General features: G+C 43.9%; 2 protein-coding genes across 3 annotated transcripts in view; one reads left to right on the forward strand and one right to left on the reverse strand.

Moving 5' to 3' along the window:
- PPP4C (protein phosphatase 4 catalytic subunit) overlaps positions 1-3,259 on the forward strand; it is a 17,570-nt gene extending 14,311 nt beyond the window's left edge. For both annotated transcript variants that reach the window (XM_072417228.1, XM_072417227.1), the window contains exons 6-9: positions 205-378; positions 573-699; positions 1,529-1,718; positions 1,975-3,259. In XM_072417228.1, coding sequence (XP_072273329.1) covers positions 205-378; positions 573-699; positions 1,529-1,718; positions 1,975-2,104 — 621 coding nt within the window. In that variant the 3' untranslated portion in view covers positions 2,105-3,259. The remainder of the gene's footprint in view (positions 1-204; positions 379-572; positions 700-1,528; positions 1,719-1,974) is intronic.
- Positions 3,260-7,694: 4,435 nt separating this feature from the next.
- On the reverse strand, positions 7,695-13,942 carry TBX6 (T-box transcription factor 6). Its single transcript, XM_072416946.1, has 8 exons — positions 13,825-13,942; positions 10,727-10,979; positions 10,181-10,448; positions 9,747-9,893; positions 9,445-9,515; positions 8,962-9,029; positions 8,155-8,446; positions 7,695-8,034 (listed from the first exon to the last, which is right to left on the reverse strand). Exons 1-8 carry the CDS (start codon positions 13,940-13,942, stop codon positions 7,695-7,697), a joined length of 1,557 nt encoding a protein of 518 aa, XP_072273047.1.
- Positions 13,943-16,536: the final 2,594 nt, after the last annotated feature.

Raw genomic sequence — 16,536 nt, forward strand, 5'->3', positions numbered from 1 at the left:
TAGTATTGTATGCACATAATGGCTCCTCATTTACTTTCTCATCCAGATAAAGCTGTCTCTGTAGAAGTTTTGTACATCATATAGGACTTGGCAGCCATTACTATCACCTCATGGATCATAGGGAGTATATCAAAGTCAGCCGGGGTAAAAATTTGCGGACTTACAGGTGAATGGGTGAAGGTAACCTCTGTTGTAAATTTGCAGGTTCGCTATCCAGACCGGATCACACTTATCCGAGGGAACCATGAAAGCCGACAAATCACCCAAGTCTATGGTTTTTACGATGAGTGTCTGCGTAAATATGGCTCTGTAACCGTATGGCGGTACTGCACGGAGATCTTCGACTATCTTAGCCTTTCTGCCATCATTGATGGAAAGGTGAGGAATCTTTCTATTACTACTTGAATAAAATATATGGTTCTTCTGGATACTTTATAAATGGTATACTACCTGCTTCAATTTTGGTGATGCCACGTGATTAGTTTTGATGTTCACTGGTTTCCTCTTTTTGGATTTTGAAGTCCACTTTTTTTTTCTTCATAATAAAGTATACATTTTTTTTATTCCCACAGATTTTCTGTGTGCATGGTGGATTGTCGCCCTCTATACAGACTCTGGACCAGATCCGAACCATAGACCGCAAACAGGAAGTCCCCCATGATGGGCCCATGTGTGACCTTCTCTGGTCCGATCCCGAGGGTAAGTGTGTGTCCGTGTCCGACTGATTCCGGTTTGCCCTTTGCTAATGCTGTGCTTTTGCACCATTTTCTAATGCTATTCACATTTTATCACAAATTGGTTGAATGTGTGGCCAAGCTCTGTATTATCTTTGTCACCAGTACCAGTGCTGCCATATATTCCCAGTCTAAGAAGGAACAATATATAGGCAAACCCTAAATACCAGACAATCCCATCTATTTGTGCATTTCAAAACTAAGGATACATAATGACATCTTCTTCCCCCTATCCTTCAGCTAGTTTTTTAAAAATTTTTGCGTGCTGTATCATGAAAGGAATCCTTTGCTGAAAATACCAAAACCACCACCCCAAGGTATTTTCCCAGCCCTCTCCTTCTCTACTTATCATATTCCCTGTTGTAGGGTGTGATTATGGCCATATGGGCAGCACAGTGGCTCAGTGGTTAGCATTCTGGCCTTTGCAGCTCTGGGTCCCTGGTTTGACTCTCGGCCAGGACAATATCTGCATGGAGTTTGCAGGTTCTCCCTGTGTTTGCGTGGGTTTCTTCCGGGTACTCTGGTTTCCTCCCACATTCCAAAAACATGCACTTAGATTGATTGACTTTCCTTCAAAATTGGCCTTAGACTGTATTGTCTATCGTAGAGACATTAGATTGTGAGCTCCTTTGAGGGACAGTTAGTGTTATGGCTATGGACTTTGTACAGTGCTGTGTAATATGTTGGCGCTATGTAAATACTGCGTAATAATAATAGACAGGTGTTAGTAATCTTTTGGTCAGTGCTTAGTTGCGTGAAGCTGTCAGATTGTATAATATTCTCTTCTTCTCTAGACACCACTGGATGGGGGGTGAGCCCAAGAGGAGCCGGTTACCTTTTCGGCAGCGATGTTGTAGCGCAGTTCAATGCAGCCAATAACATAGACATGATCTGCCGGGCACATCAACTGGTTATGGAAGGCTACAAATGGCATTTCAACGAGACAGTTTTGACTGTGTGGTCGGCTCCAAACTACTGTTATAGGTGAGTGTCTGATAAGCAACTTTTTATATTGTTGTATTTTCAATATTTGCAACCCTCCTATTGTGTGATACTTCCCCTACCTATTAGATTGTAAGCTGTTCTGAGCAGGGTCCTCCCCTCCTGTGTCACTGTCTGTATCTGGCTTGTCAACCCCTATTTAATTAATTGTACTGCACTGCTTTTTATATGTTGGCGCTATATAAATCCTGTTTAACAATAACTTTGGCTAACTTTACTTCTTGTATTGCTCCGCTAGATGTGGAAATGTCGCTGCCATACTTGAACTGGACGAGCACCTCCAAAAAGAGTTCATCATCTTTGAAGCTGCTCCACAAGAGACCAGAGGCATTCCCTCAAAGAAGCCTGTCGCTGACTACTTCCTGTGACTTGCCCTTTCTTCGCCTCCGAGACCTCTCCACTATTTCCTCTTGATGTCTCTTTGACCTTCTCCCGGCACCTCTTGACCCTTTTCTTTCTGGCCACGGGACCAGCTGAGGTGCAGAAGAGCCTGAAAAGAGAACCTCTCTCTGGGTCCCTTTTTAGGTCTTTCAAAGGATGATGTGATGCAGGGGGGTGTAAAGGGGACGGCAATCTTTGTTTTCACACCGGGGCAGTCACGTTGTAGGGAATAGAGGAGAAGCACTCTGTGGGTTGGTAAAAGGAGCAATGTACTGTGAGTCTCAGGAATGGGTTTTCTTAAAAATATGTAAGACTTTTTTTTTGTTCTTTTTGGGGAGCGGAGGGTGGGGGGGAGGGCAAAAGAGCATTGTGCTTTCAGATGCGGGAGGGTGGATGACATGGGAAGGGGGAGAGTTATGCAAAGAAACCAAAACCCCTTTTAGACCCTTTTTAGGAGTTTCTCCCTCTGTTTTATAAATTCCTAGCACCCGAATCCAGTCATTCCTCTCTCACCATCCCTGACCGGCTGGGGCGGTCCGTTTATTCTGCTGGGACAATGCTAGTTTGGAGTGCCTTAGTGCAAGCAGACCCTGGGCTCACATTCCCAGCAGGGCTGAGAAAGATGTGCGCATTTCCCGAACATGTTGCCATAAGACCATTTCCATGGGTTTCATCCCTTTTTCTCTTTATTTATACCTCCTCGGTGGACTTTTGTGTTAGCAGCGTGTTTTCCAGCCACGCTATATCCGCCCCCTTTATTTGGCTTCTTCCTACAGATGCAGAGTTTACAGCAGTATGGAGACCGAGTGCTGAAACGACACCATGGGGGGTTAGGTCATCACGCCAGCAGCCGCCTCCGGCTGGAATAAATCAATACTTATGGCGTCATTTACCGGATGATTCCTCCTTCCAGCCCTCTCCTTTCACTCTCTCTGCCATCTTTTTAAATAGCCACCCCTTTGCATTTAGGAAAAAAACATTTTCAGCTGTTTCCCAGTCTATCTCCCCCCCCTTGACATCCTGCACATTATCAGTCAAAAGTTTTTATTATTTTTTATTTTACTTTTTGGTAGATACAGCCACAGAAGTCTGCTAATAAAACACGAAAAAAAAAAGATTTAAAAAAAACTGGAAACCTCAAACTGTGTCTTGGTTTGTTCACTTGATTTGGTTTGTTCTGCTTGACTGTGAGATGTATTGACCTGGAGCAGCTTTCTTGGAATCTCGGGGTCTATTTCATTGGCGGTTTGGGGATTATTGAACACAATTGGGCGATTTGTGTTTCATAGAAGTAACCACTGACATTACGCTTTCACTTTTTAAAAAAAAAGGATTATTCTTCCAATTCACTTCCACTGTATTGTATCTGTTTTTTCAGTGTCCTAATGACCAGCAGGGGGCGCAGTCTGAGCTCTTCCTAAATGACCATTATAAGGGGGCATTTACTATTGTCCACCCATATGAGGAAACACATTTCAGTCTGCAATCATTTTTTTAAATTTGCATAGAGGGTCTGTGTGCCTCATCAAATTCCAAAGTGTTTTATTAAATGCAAGAGCTCAAATAAAAAAAGAAAAAATCACCATCAGGGACAATAAATATAAAGCTAGTAAATGAGGGATTTAATTGACGTAATAAATTAGGAGCAATATGCAGAACTATTATGCATCATTGACAAGTGAGTCCTTAAGGGTGAATTAAAAAAGAATCCTGGTCATTTGGCTCTTAATTTTCTTTTATCCTAAGGCAAGGCCCATTTTTACCGTTGTTCAACTTGATTAGTGGCCCACTAATTGGAAGACCAGGTAATGGGTAATTTCTGTAGGATCTGCAATGAAAGATTCAAACACTTTTCAGTGAATTTCAGATGAATTGATAGAGGAATAATTTATAATTGGAGCCACTTGAGTTGATTTGCAGCTCATCTGTTATCCTTAAACCCCTATGAAGAGGTGATGTGTGGCCCCTGAAATGTGTTGGCTGTTCTATAGTCTTTTTTTTTTTTTTTTTTTTTCTCCTCCCCTTCTGAGCTTTTGCATCTAATAGGAGACTTAGGACACTAAAATTTGCTGTGGTACTCTTTGAGACCTTATATGTTATCTTTTTTTTGGTGCCTGTTCTGTGAGCTAGGGATGCAGGTGGGTTTCCTGAGACCTGAAAACTAATCCAATGGTTTGTGTGAATTTTATAAATTGCAGAAGGCTGGCCTAGAAAAGTCTGTTCCTGTTTTGGTTTTATGTTCGAACACTGATAGGGGTGCAGTTCCTAGTTTGCTGAATGCTTTCAGTCCATTAGCTTTATATCCCTGTATCCCTGCTATTTTCTGATTGGCAGGGGAAAGTCTTACTGCATGATGTGATGGCATTGAGCATACAAATCTGATATCTGAAAGCACCACAGGGAGTCATTGTATTGATCACGGTTCACTTTCTGCTGTCCCTTCCAGATATAATTCACAAATCTCCTTAAAGTCCTAATATAATACATGCAGATGTTTCCTTATGATATTGTAAAGTATATCTAATAGTTCTTCCAACTTATGCTGTCTGGGAGTATTAAGGCACCAATTGAATCTCTGCACCTAAAACATAAGTTCATTCCTAAATCAAAGTTTCCCTTCAGTTTTACCCACCCTCCCCTCTACACCTGCATAGGTGTGAATGTAATTCCACTTTGTGAAAGTCGTCCTTTATATTACAGCCCCAGAAACTTCTATCTCTGATTGTCCTTGGCTTTAGTGATTTCTAGGGCACCATTATACAGAAATGGCCACAACTGTGAAGAATTACACTGCTGCCAATTAACATGGCTGCCGAATCAAGGTGCTCATGCATCTGTGGAGGGGGAAAGTGGGTTGGGTTAGACTGATGGTCCTCCATCTGGCTTTGCAGAAATGTGGAGCAGTCTGGTGTTTTCATAAAGTAAAACTGTTACTTTGGCAGGTGATACAGCTTTTTTTTTTTCTTCCCACAACAAGGTAGTCACTCAAGAATAGCGATTCCATCATTTCTTTGCAGAACAAGCATGCTGCTAATAAATCATAATCACATTTTCAATTTCTTGTCCTTATAACAGAACCCAAATCAGTTCTGCTTTTTTTTAGTGTCAATCCATTTATCATAAGGAAACATTTGAATGTACGGTATAAAACCCAACTGCATTATCTATGGTGACCACTAGGTGGCAGTATCCGACCTCACAGCAAACAATACAACATTTACTAACCTGGATGTAATATTGCGGGGACTCTTCCCAAGTGAATCAATGGCTCCCCTAAACCTATGAACTTCTCTGCATTAGTTTTTCGCTCCCTATAATGTGAAGCTGTAAGTATGACCATCACCCCCTAAGTTTGATGAGCATTCTGGCAAATCTGTGTACTATTGCTTTGGTTGCAAGGAAAAGCAACCTGGCTGCAGCTTATACAATTTAGTGATTTTTTTTTTTTGTTTAAAGATTTGTGTCGTAATGCATGTAACAGGCATAGGTGCAGCATTTATTTTTAATTGCACCCCAATACAGTAAACCAACATACCTTTGGTGAATTGCAACACATAACACTGGTAGTTAAGCAGCTTTTTGTGCATGTAACATGCATGTGACCTGAACTTTTAAAAGTTTGCTTATTGTATTACACAAGAAAAAGGCATAATAAACTTTTTGAAAGCCAAGCTAAAACATGGACCCAGGGTCTTCTACGTGTCCAATAAATCCCAGAATGAGGAGATAGCAGCATGAACATTTGCATCTTCCTGTGGGCTGGCTGGAGCATATGCTTGGCTGCTGTGGAGGGGGTGGGGAGGTGTGAAAACAGGGGATGTGATATAAGGTGGGGTAGACAAATGGTGTCTGACATTTGGCTAGGGTGTGCAGGTGCAAACTGGACTGGTGTGGTACAAACAGGAAGACATAATTTTTTTATTTGTGGGCTTGTTGTTGAATGATGAGCTCTGATGTACAAGTGGTGCCTAAACCGATCCTAAAAATGTTTAGATGGGTTCAGATTGGGGATCTTGTCAGTTTATTGTATGGGGGGGCATAAATGGGAACCCCAATATGCACATATTACATGACTCTAGGTAGGTGTGATAGTCACATGATTATTTTTCTTCTACATTAAAATACCTTAACATCCGCTTCCCACCTCAGCTGTCCTTCATTTCTCTCTCACTTTTTTTTTATAGCTCAAAAAAATCATTTATTTCAAGGTAAAAAATAATGTACATCAAAGGAGCGAGCTACATGGTACAAGCCGATAAATAAATCAATTCACTGACAGTATAGAAAAGTGATAGCATCAAGTCTAGAGTACAGAATATCTGTGGGATAGATAGAGCAGGGAAAACATAAAACAGTCACAAAACAAATTGTCAAAATTCATAACAGAAAAAAAATAGTGTCAATAGTTGTTTGTTTGTTTTGAAGAGATTTTTACCCATTGCTGACTTTGAAAAATGTGTTTTGCTTCCTTCACAACAGTTATAAGGGGTAGTAATTAGGGCCAGAGATTGCAGAAGAACCTTTAATGGGTTGGTTGCTTTATTTCTGTACTTTGGCTGACTCCTCAGTATTTTGCCGGTGGGTATTGTTTACTGCACAATGGTATAGTTCTTTGTTCTAAACTTATTTAAACTACTTTACCTTTTTACCACGGGGGAACCCTTGAAATAACTTTCAGGTCCGCCAGTAACTCTTGTATAATTACTGTAGCCGTAGCTCACAGTACATTAGTGTAGTGGTCAGTAGGAAGAATTTCTCTTACATTGCTGGCAAGTAAGAAGAATGTCACCCTTACAGATAGCCATGATCACTGGCGTCACTTAGTCTGACCTGGGGTGCACAAAGGAACCCTGGTGACGATAAAGAGGCTCCTCCAACCAAGAACAGGAAATACATGCTGGAAAAAGCGCTCTACTACCTCATCCTATAATTACAAGTCGTCATATCTTCAATGCTCATGGGCATCACTCTTGGAGGAGAGTTCTCTCCCTGATTTGGTATCTTTGGCCTGGACTTGGGAAAAGGCAACCTCGTTTCTGGACAGCAATAACATATCTGCCTTATTAGACGTTTCTGTTATTATGTTTTCTTCATATACATCCTTCAATTTGTGTTGACTACGGAGAAGTTGTGCCATGTTATGTTGATGTATTTCCTGTTTCATGTGGAGGAGCTCTCGTGTGGTCCTGGAGCTACTTGCCCCATCTCTCTAACCAGCAACCTTACTTCACCTACATCTCAGGGGAACATCTTATACATGAACAAGCAAATCCCAGACATCTTCACCTTGAAGAGAGAATAAAGCAAGCCTTCTCTTTGAGTTTCTGTGTTTTTGGTCAGCATGTTCGCTTTTCTAAATTTGGACAAACCAGAAGTGGCCTTGTCTTCCTATCAATATTGAACTAAGCAAGTATGGGGGAAAATGGGGCAAGTGACCACAAAGCATCATGGGAAATAAGGTCTTCAAGGCCGATCCCCAGGCATCGGTCTAATTTTATGACTTCATACCCTTTTGTACCTGACAAAAGTCATACAGTCTCTTCTGTAGTTGGTTTCCATTTTAGCTAACAAGTCAGGCTACATCCAGCCTCCACCTGTGTAGAGACGTTGAAACTGAGCGCCTGAGAACTGCAGTCCTGGCTTGGGCCCAGTATTTGGTAGGAAGTGTTGAAAGCGTATGTCTGACTTTTCGGAATAACCTCTGTTAGATGCATCATCTGTTCCAGGTGGCGTCCCAGAGCAGGTCGGAGGGACGTAGTTTCCTGTACAACTCATCTCCTGCCCGTAAAGCCTAAAATCAGGTTGGCCGTCATAGAGTGGAGCAGTGTCCTGAGAAGCCTGAAACGATGGGGGGAAACGCTGCAGGGAGGGCGGACGAGGGATCACCTGGCCCTGGGGAATAGCAGGTTCTGGTTGGCTGGTGGGAGAAGAAATTATTAGGTTAGTATACAATGGCTTCAATAGAAAATTCATTTAGAGAACTGTGTGCTCTTTGGTTGAGCAAAACAGGGCTTCAATAGACTAAAATACAACTCACCATGTGTACATGTTGCCCACTGCCGGTGCCGCCATTTTCGCGTAGGACTGTCTCTCTGGAGCTAGATAGGACTCTGTAGTTTGGGGATTCATATCCAGGCTGGCTCCTTGGTCTTGATTGGCTGATATAGGCACTGGTGATGGCTCCGTGACTTCAGCTGAAGGTGGTGTCTGGTTGGGGGGTGTAATAGGGTGGAAGGAGCAATCAGGGCTGGGTAGAGGAAGAGCCAGGCCGCCACCGATGTCCAAGGTGGAATCACAAGGTCCAGAGAACAGAGGTCTCTTACATTCAGCTGGAGCATAAAAATTGGGTAAAGAGAGGAGATTAGACAGTTGACAGACATAAAAAACAGACATAACACAGTGGCTCAGTGGTTAGCACTCTGGCCATTGCAGCGCTCCCGGGTCCCAGGTTTGAATCTCGGCCAGCACACTATCTACATGGTGTTTGCAGGTTCTCCCCTTGGTTTGTATGGTATTTCTCCTGGTACCCAGGTTTCCTCCCACGTTCCAAAAACATCTAGTTAGGTTAATTGGCTTCTCCCAAAATTGTACTTGTAATGACATTTAACTATGGTAGGGACAATAGATTGTGAGCTCCTTTGAGGGACAGCTAGTGACATGACTTTGGACAGCGCTATATATGTACTGTATAATTAATACAGCCTAGAGCTTTCTCTATAGAAATTTGGGACGTCTAAGGCTCATTACTGGCAGATCTGATGACGTTGAAGTGAATTGGAAAAAAGTCCCTTGCACCCATTTACCTCTTTACACCCCCATTCATGAAGTGCAGTGTGCCACCTACCTGGCTGGAAGGACTCTTGGTCTTGTTCGGTATTGGTTAGTTTCCTCTTGGTTCTGTTTGAACGATCTCTGTAAAGAAGCATTGAGTTTTATTACAAAAATGGGCAATGTCTTCTACTTGTGGATTGTAACCAGAATCACAAATATTCCCCCGAGGGTTCCTTCAGAAGTTGTTAGGGCAATGAGCAATTTATACTTCTTAGGTCCATGTAAGTGACACCAATGAACAATTTGCTATTTGGAAGGATGACATTCTCTTCAATGGCCAGCAATGTAAGAGAAATTCTTCCTACTGGTCACCAGACTAATATGCTGTGATCTGTGGATATAGTAAATATAGGCGGGGTCCCTGAAGACCTGAAAGTTATTTCAAGAGTTCCCCCATGTTAAACATTTCGAGAAAAGTTGTTCTAGGTCTTGTTGAGGCTTGAATTTGAATATTATTGCTAGAAATATGAGGTTCAACTGAAGGGGTTGCCCTTACCTCTTGTTCTTCAGTCCGTCTTCTCGGAAGCCTTTTGCGAAGGGGTTGGTTTGGATTTTCAGCTGTGTGATCTGCAAGCAAAAAAAATAGAAAAGTGTGACACCACCCATAATTGTCGCCGTCAGAAGAGGGCCGGACCAACAGGAACCCAAGCAACCTTAAGAATATGACAGCCAATGATCAAGATTCACCCAACTTTTACCCAGATTGTTTTGTGATTGACCACCAGGTAATTGCAACGTCCACTCATGAAACCATTCTATCATTTCTGTTTTATTCTAACCCACAACCCTCCGTCTCACCTTCTCATTCTGGTAGGCGGTGACAGTCAGAAAGAGGGTCTCCGGGAAGGTGAAAGAAGAACATCCTCCCCATCGGCGGCTGTAAACGTCTTGAGCTCGGACGATGTGGAAACGTGGCTGGTAGCGGTGCATGGAGTGCAGGATGATCTGAATAGGAGACAAGGTCACATGATCAAACATGGGCAATGCATTAAACTTATATCTTTCACCGAATTGTACCCCCATATGCTGGTGAATTTGAAATGTATCTAGAGCCAACACTGCTTTGGTTTAATGAAGTGAGGCCCATTGTCACCGGGACAGGAAGTTACCACTATCCCTAATTCTATCTAAGATGCAAAAAAGGTTTTGGTGGACCATGAGAGTCACTTAGAACTTTACCAACATCCACCCACCCCACCTGCCATCCTGGTGCCCCCCAATGTATGACTTACATGTCCCATCTGGTCCAGGGTGTTGTTGGTGAGTTTGATTTTGTGGAAAGAGATCGGCTGTTTCATCCAATGCGATCCCGGGGCTGGTGAATCCGGGTGAATGTACACTCGCTCCGGTAGCCTCGGTTCCGCTCGTCCGCTTGGCTCCCAATGGTCTTCTTGCCATTTGTAACGATTGTTGTCCACTGGGACGATGTCGGCCAGAAGGACGTACTTACCGTCTGGCTCCAGACCACTGACGCTGACTTTACACTGGGGGAACATCCGTCTGCAAGAAGGGGAAAAGGGAGAGTGATGGAGGAGCCAAAATCAGCCCAAATGGAAGCGTGGTGTTGGCTTAATTTTTGGGTAGAACTCCAGGCAAGAGATTGGAGGAGTTCAAAAAGGGGCACGTATGACCTAAGGGGAACACAGGAAGGAGCAGTGGCTTGACATTTGGCACTGGAACCCTTCAGTGGTTTGCAGGTTTTGCATCAGACCCTTTTTTTACTCCATTCCGTAAAATGGACCTAAAACCATAGACCCACCTCCCCCTTTTCTTCTCACCTGCCAGATTTTGTGATAATCATCTCTGTCCCAATGGCATGGAATTGTTTCCAGAGCTCTCTGTTTTCCAGTACCATCTTGACATTTCCGGGCAATCGAGGTGCATCGCATGGGGGTTGTGGCTGCCCAAACCCAAGGGCAGGCCCAGGAGGCAGTGAGAGAGGTGTGAGCGGGGCAGCTCCCAGAATCCTTTGAGAAGGGTCCAGTGTTGGGAATAGTCCATCATACCTCTGTGCAGGGGGGACCTCCAAATCTGCAAGAAAAAAACAAATTGGGTTAGATTGTGCCAGGGGTAAGTTTATTGGAAAGGGTTAGTTGTGTGGGGGTTGGATAGCGTTAAGAGTATTGGTTGGTGAGGTTAAGTTTTGGAGCGACAATAAGTATTAGGGAGAGGTGGTAGATTATGATTTCCTAAAGCTAAACTTTCCCCCTTTTAAGGGTTATTGTAGTGAATATGAATGAGTCGCATTTTGGGGGCATTTGCATTTTATGATACTTTACTTTAGGATATTCTGTTTTCTGTGCCAGCATTGACTTATCACTGCCCAGGACTAACTCACCACATGGGTTATTTCTTGTGCCCATATGTCCTATGCCCATCTCCAGGCATGTACCATGTAATGTTGTGCCATCATCTATTGTGACGCTGTACAAAATAGGAAGTACTAAGAAGGCAGGAAAACCCCTTGGAGAATGAAAAATGCATCCATGTTGGGAGTTTTCAGGCCCCACTTTTGTTCCATCGTTCCCTGCCTTGGTTCCTTCAGTTCCCGAAGGAAGAAATATGTCCCAGATGTTCTTTGTGCTCACACAGCAGGGCCTGCTTTATGCAAAGTACACAATTGATTTACTACAAATGTACTGCTCCTCTCACCCTTATGATGACATAAAAGGGATGGCCATGGGTCCAGCTCCTCTCCCAGGCCTCAAGTTGGTCACAAGCTGCTCTGTTTGACAACTAGGTGCTAAATAGCCCTCATGTCCTGCTAATTGGAGCCCTACTGGGAGCCATGTTAACAAGGTGGGTGGATTCCCTTCTGTTCAAAAAAATTAGCACAGAGCAGATACACACAGCATCTGAAATATAAAAAGAACCTCAACCAATACATGAAAACCTCAAAAGAGAATCAAAATATGACCTCAGATGTCTCCAGGTCCTTCATAATGTTCCAGGCTGGGTCTACAAGAGCCACCAGAACCCCCCTAGCACTTCCAGAACCACAGAAGCCTCCTTTGACCTCCACAACCCCTAAAATACCCCAAACCTTCTTCAGTACACCTTAATTTCTCTCAATATCCATTAGAACCTCATGGAAGTATCTCATGACCTTCCTAGACTCTCCTATTGTTCCATGGACCACCACAGGTCCTTCCGAAGCCCCCAACTGCACATGGGGTCGGTTGCTTCTCTCCAGTCCTGTCCTGGGTTCCTGGGTGCAATGCCCATTATACCGGTCCCCTAAAATCCTACCTGAGTTATATAATTATCATTCTGGGAATGTATTGAGTAGAAATGCCCAAAGGTGGACGAGAACACTCAAGACCCCACTCTATTCAGACAGAAATGGCAGGAGAACTACTGGCATCCATGGTTGGTAAATTATTTCAGCTTTGGTATAGCGATGGGTTACCATTATGTGCTCAGTCATTAAGGTGTAGTAGTTGGGTCTTGAATGGTCACATGACTCAAAGGACCCCATTTATTAAGGTTCTTCGAGACGAGAAAAGATCATGGGAGAACCTGGGTGATCCAACAAACCTGGAATTAATTTTTATTAGCAAATGTTTTCTAGACCATATCCATTTCAGGTTTGCTGGATCCCCCATGTTCTCTCATGATAGTCTATCTTCTCCAGTCTTAGAGAGCTTTGATAAATCAGACCCATAGTTGGGGATCCGGACACCCCAAAGGCAGATAATGGGCCAACAGGTAACTCAACCTTTCCCCCAACCCCCCAATACCCTTCAAATTTAATTAATAGGAATATTTAATGTTAATAAATCATTACAATCCCATCACATCACAACAGGTTTGAAATCAAAAGGCAGCAGATAAATCCGATGGGAAATATTAATACATAATAATATTTTCCCATTTCTAAGAGGAGGCGATCATCCAGCCAGTCCATAGATCATCCACCACTGACAGTCCATAACCCATAAAAACCAAATTGAATTCTTCATCACCCTACAGCAGCCAATAGCAATGCACAAAATCATTCCAACAATCCATTATCTCATTTCTCTCATCACATTTTCTTGATTTTCTCACAATTGGATCAGAACTGCCAATTTGTGCTGTGTTTGGCCACCTACAGCTGAGTCAGGCTGTAGGATTCACCTGGGGGAAATACTAGAACATTCCCCTGGTCACAACCTATCACGATTGACAGATACAGAAAAACTTTTTTTACAATGTTATAATCAAGCAATGGATGAGACTTTCACCAAACATTCACTGTCATTTTAAACACACACAATGGGAAGAATGACCTGCAGTGAATGTTAAGTGAATGTCTGATTCACTGCTTTCTAAAAACATACCCCGTAAAGCCAGAAATACATCACAAACATTGAATTCTTATTCAAAGTGACAACAAATTCGGGTGACCCCCAACTCACATTTAGGTTAATTTATTCATAACAGTGAATCCTGCATTGTAAAGCCAAACACACACATTACAATTCGATTGTACAATCTACCAACATCTACAGAGTATGAGGCTTCTTGATTAAATACACAATGGAATGTATGGCCCACAAATTGGTAAATTGTAACAGCCAACTTTTTGATTTTTTGGATTCCATCTACAAGAACTCAAATATAAACCTCACACCGCTCCTAAACAATCCACTCAGATTGGCCCTTCATATGACATATTCATGCTAAAAATTGGGCAAACCAACCAATCAAAATCTTTTAACCTTTGTGCAGATTACATGACCAGCTAACATTCACCAACGCCAAATTGTCAATGACCAGTCCTCTTTGCCGGGTCATTCATTCAGAGGACAGTGCTCAGGTCCTCACCCTGATATTAAGTCATAGGATCAGTAGGACCCCAATGCTTGGATTCCCCCCGGGCATGTTTTCTTACCTGGGTACCTGTAGGCATCGTGATGGCTACCAGTGGCAGGGTAGGTGGGCGGCAGGGAGTGCGGCGGTCTGACGGCGTACGTGGGTCCGTATTGTTGGAATAAATCGGAGTGATACATGGTGGTTGGAGTCCAGATATCAGAGCATCAGATCCCACGGGGTCCCAGGACCAGAAATGTGCCAACTAAGAAAAGTCCCAAGCGAAGTGAGGACAACACATTGACTGATCCTCACAGGGCCGGCCCTTACCTTTTGATGTCAGACCCTCCTGCTAGGTGAGAGGGAATGCTGGGGGAGGGCCCTTCACACATTAGGACTGAATTAAACTTTATTAAGGACCCTTTATGGCCTCTGAGGGCCCTCAGTTTGTCCAGTTGTCAGGAAATGCAGAAATCAAGGACGGTGATAAGGGAGGGGGGAGCGGGAACCCACAGCAAGAATTGGGCGATGGGGTCAAAAAGTTTCAAAGGGAAATGCTGAAAAAAAAAATATTGACATAACTGTAAAGAAAAAAATTAAATTACATAACCTGCATTGGGTTTTGATTTAGATTCTTGCGGCCAATTTAGGTTTTTATTGGCACAATGCCAGTGCCCTCGAAAACCTTGCCCCCTCCACTTTTAGATCTCTGTGGTCCATGGCAGTGGACCTGAGCATGGTAACCAGTGTTGGATTTATATTGGGCTGCAAATGCAACACGATGGCCCAACAAAAGGGGCATGAGTCCTTTCGAAGTTTGGCATGGGCACTGTGCCATGATTGGATGCCTGCTGCTGTGTTGTTCATTGGGAATAATACCCACTAGAGGTGGGCAGTGTTCTATATGAATCATAGAAGAATATTCTGGATCTGTGGGTGAGTCCTTGGCGCTGTTTTTGGCCCACGTTGGCGCTTTTGGTGTTGCCAACCCATAATGGGAACAGCAGGTGTACAGGGATCCCAGTACAGGGATAGTGGCAACCCCAATAATTGGCACCATGGGGGTGCAGACCTGGGAACTCGCCTATGGGTGTAGATGAGACTGCTTAACCCCCCATCACTCATGCAATGCTTCAGTAGATTGGGTAAAATGCCATTTACTTTTTGAGGACTTTGGAACAAGGAAGCAGCCAGTAAAGGATGAACCCCTAACTTGCAGACTTGTGATAAAGCCATTAGATTGCCATGACCATCAGACTTTTCAGAAGGGTGGGCTTCGCCTTTTCCTCAGTACCGATCTGCTATTATATATCATTCATAGCTCTGACATATTCCATAACGTTGTACAAAGTTGGACATATGAGGTTATAGAATATATAGGGGATGAGGAGCTTGCAATCCATGCCAGCTCAGCAATGCCACCCCAAGTCTGCCTAGACCCCCCCCAACAAAAACATGTCCTCACAGATGGCCCAGATAACGAGGTGACACGCAGGTGATACGCGGGTGCAGACACCAAACTCCTCTTTGTACTCCCAGTCACAGGGAGGTGTGAAGATTCTCCTGGCCTGGATTAACCCTTTGCACCCCACATTCCCATACACAGACAGGGGGGGCGACCTGCTCACACTTAATGACCATGGCCAAAAATGGCGGGGTCACAGGGAACGCAGCCACCTGTGCCTCCCCGGAAGGAACAATATTAACATTTGTCGCAGGAAACACTTTACCCTATAAACTCCTTAGGAAAAATAAAAACAGTGTAGGGTTTGCTGCATTCCAGCTGGGATTTTCCCTTCTGTTACAGTTAAAAAATAATCACCAGGTGATGTCACTTCTGCAATAAAACAACCTCACCTGCCTGATCACAAAATTTTACTTTCACTGCGACCCATGAAAGACCCATGCCTGCGACCCATTGGAGAGAATTTTCTTTCTCCTTCTGACCTGGAGACACAACAGGATGTGAGATAATTAATCCTAGGCAGTAGTCACCAAAATATGTGTACCCATTGGAAGATGCTCTTCTAGTCTTGTTCGAATAGCAACTAAAGTATTGGGACTGGACAGTGTATACTGGGAGCACTGGGACTGGGCAGTGTATACTGGGAGCACTTGGATTGAGCAGGGTATGGTGGGATCACTGGGACTGGGTAGGATATACTGGGAGCATTGGAACTGGGCAGAGTTTACTAGGATCATTGGGAATGGGTAGAGTATACTGGAAACACTGGGACTGAGAAGTGTAAACAGAGCACTGGAACTGGGTAGGGTATTTTGGGAGCACTGGGACTGGGCAGGGTATTCTGGGATCACTGGGACAGGGCAGGGTATACTGGGACCGCTGGGACTGGGCAGGGTATACTTGAAGCACTGGGACTGGCTTTATTGGGAGGGAGCACTGGGACTGAGTAGCGCATACTGGGAGCACCGAGACTGGGTAGAGAAATCTAAGAGCACTGGGACTGAGCACTGTTTACTGAAAGCACTGGGTAGGGTATATTTGGGCCACTGTGTCTGGGCAGGGTATATTGGGAGGACTGGGGAGTGTATACTGGGAGCAATGGGACTGGGAATACTTAGAGCAATGGGTCTGGGCAGGGTACATTGGAGCACTTGGTCTGGGCAGTATATACTTGGAGCACTGGGACTAGGCAGGGTATACTGGGAGCACTGGGTCTTGACAGTATATACTGGGAGCACTAGGACTGGGTAGGGTATACTCTGAGCACTGGGACAGGGCAGAATATACCAGGATCATTGGGAATGGGTAGAGTATACTGGTAGCAATGGA

This window comes from Pyxicephalus adspersus, chromosome 7 (assembly GCF_032062135.1).
Source record: "Pyxicephalus adspersus chromosome 7, UCB_Pads_2.0, whole genome shotgun sequence".
Lineage (NCBI taxonomy): Eukaryota > Metazoa > Chordata > Amphibia > Anura > Pyxicephalidae > Pyxicephalus > Pyxicephalus adspersus.

Coding starts and splice junctions, on each gene's coding strand:
- TBX6 (XM_072416946.1), bottom strand. CDS start 13,942: ATGTATCACTCCGATTTATTCCAACAATACGGACCCACGTACGCCGTC. Junction 10,980..13,824: donor CGATGCCTACAGGTACCCAG/GTAAGAAAACAT, acceptor TTTTTCTTGCAG/ATTTGGAGGTCCCCCCTGCA. Junction 8,447..8,961: donor CCAAGAGTCCTTCCAGCCAG/GTAGGTGGCACA, acceptor TTTATGCTCCAG/CTGAATGTAAGAGACCTCTG.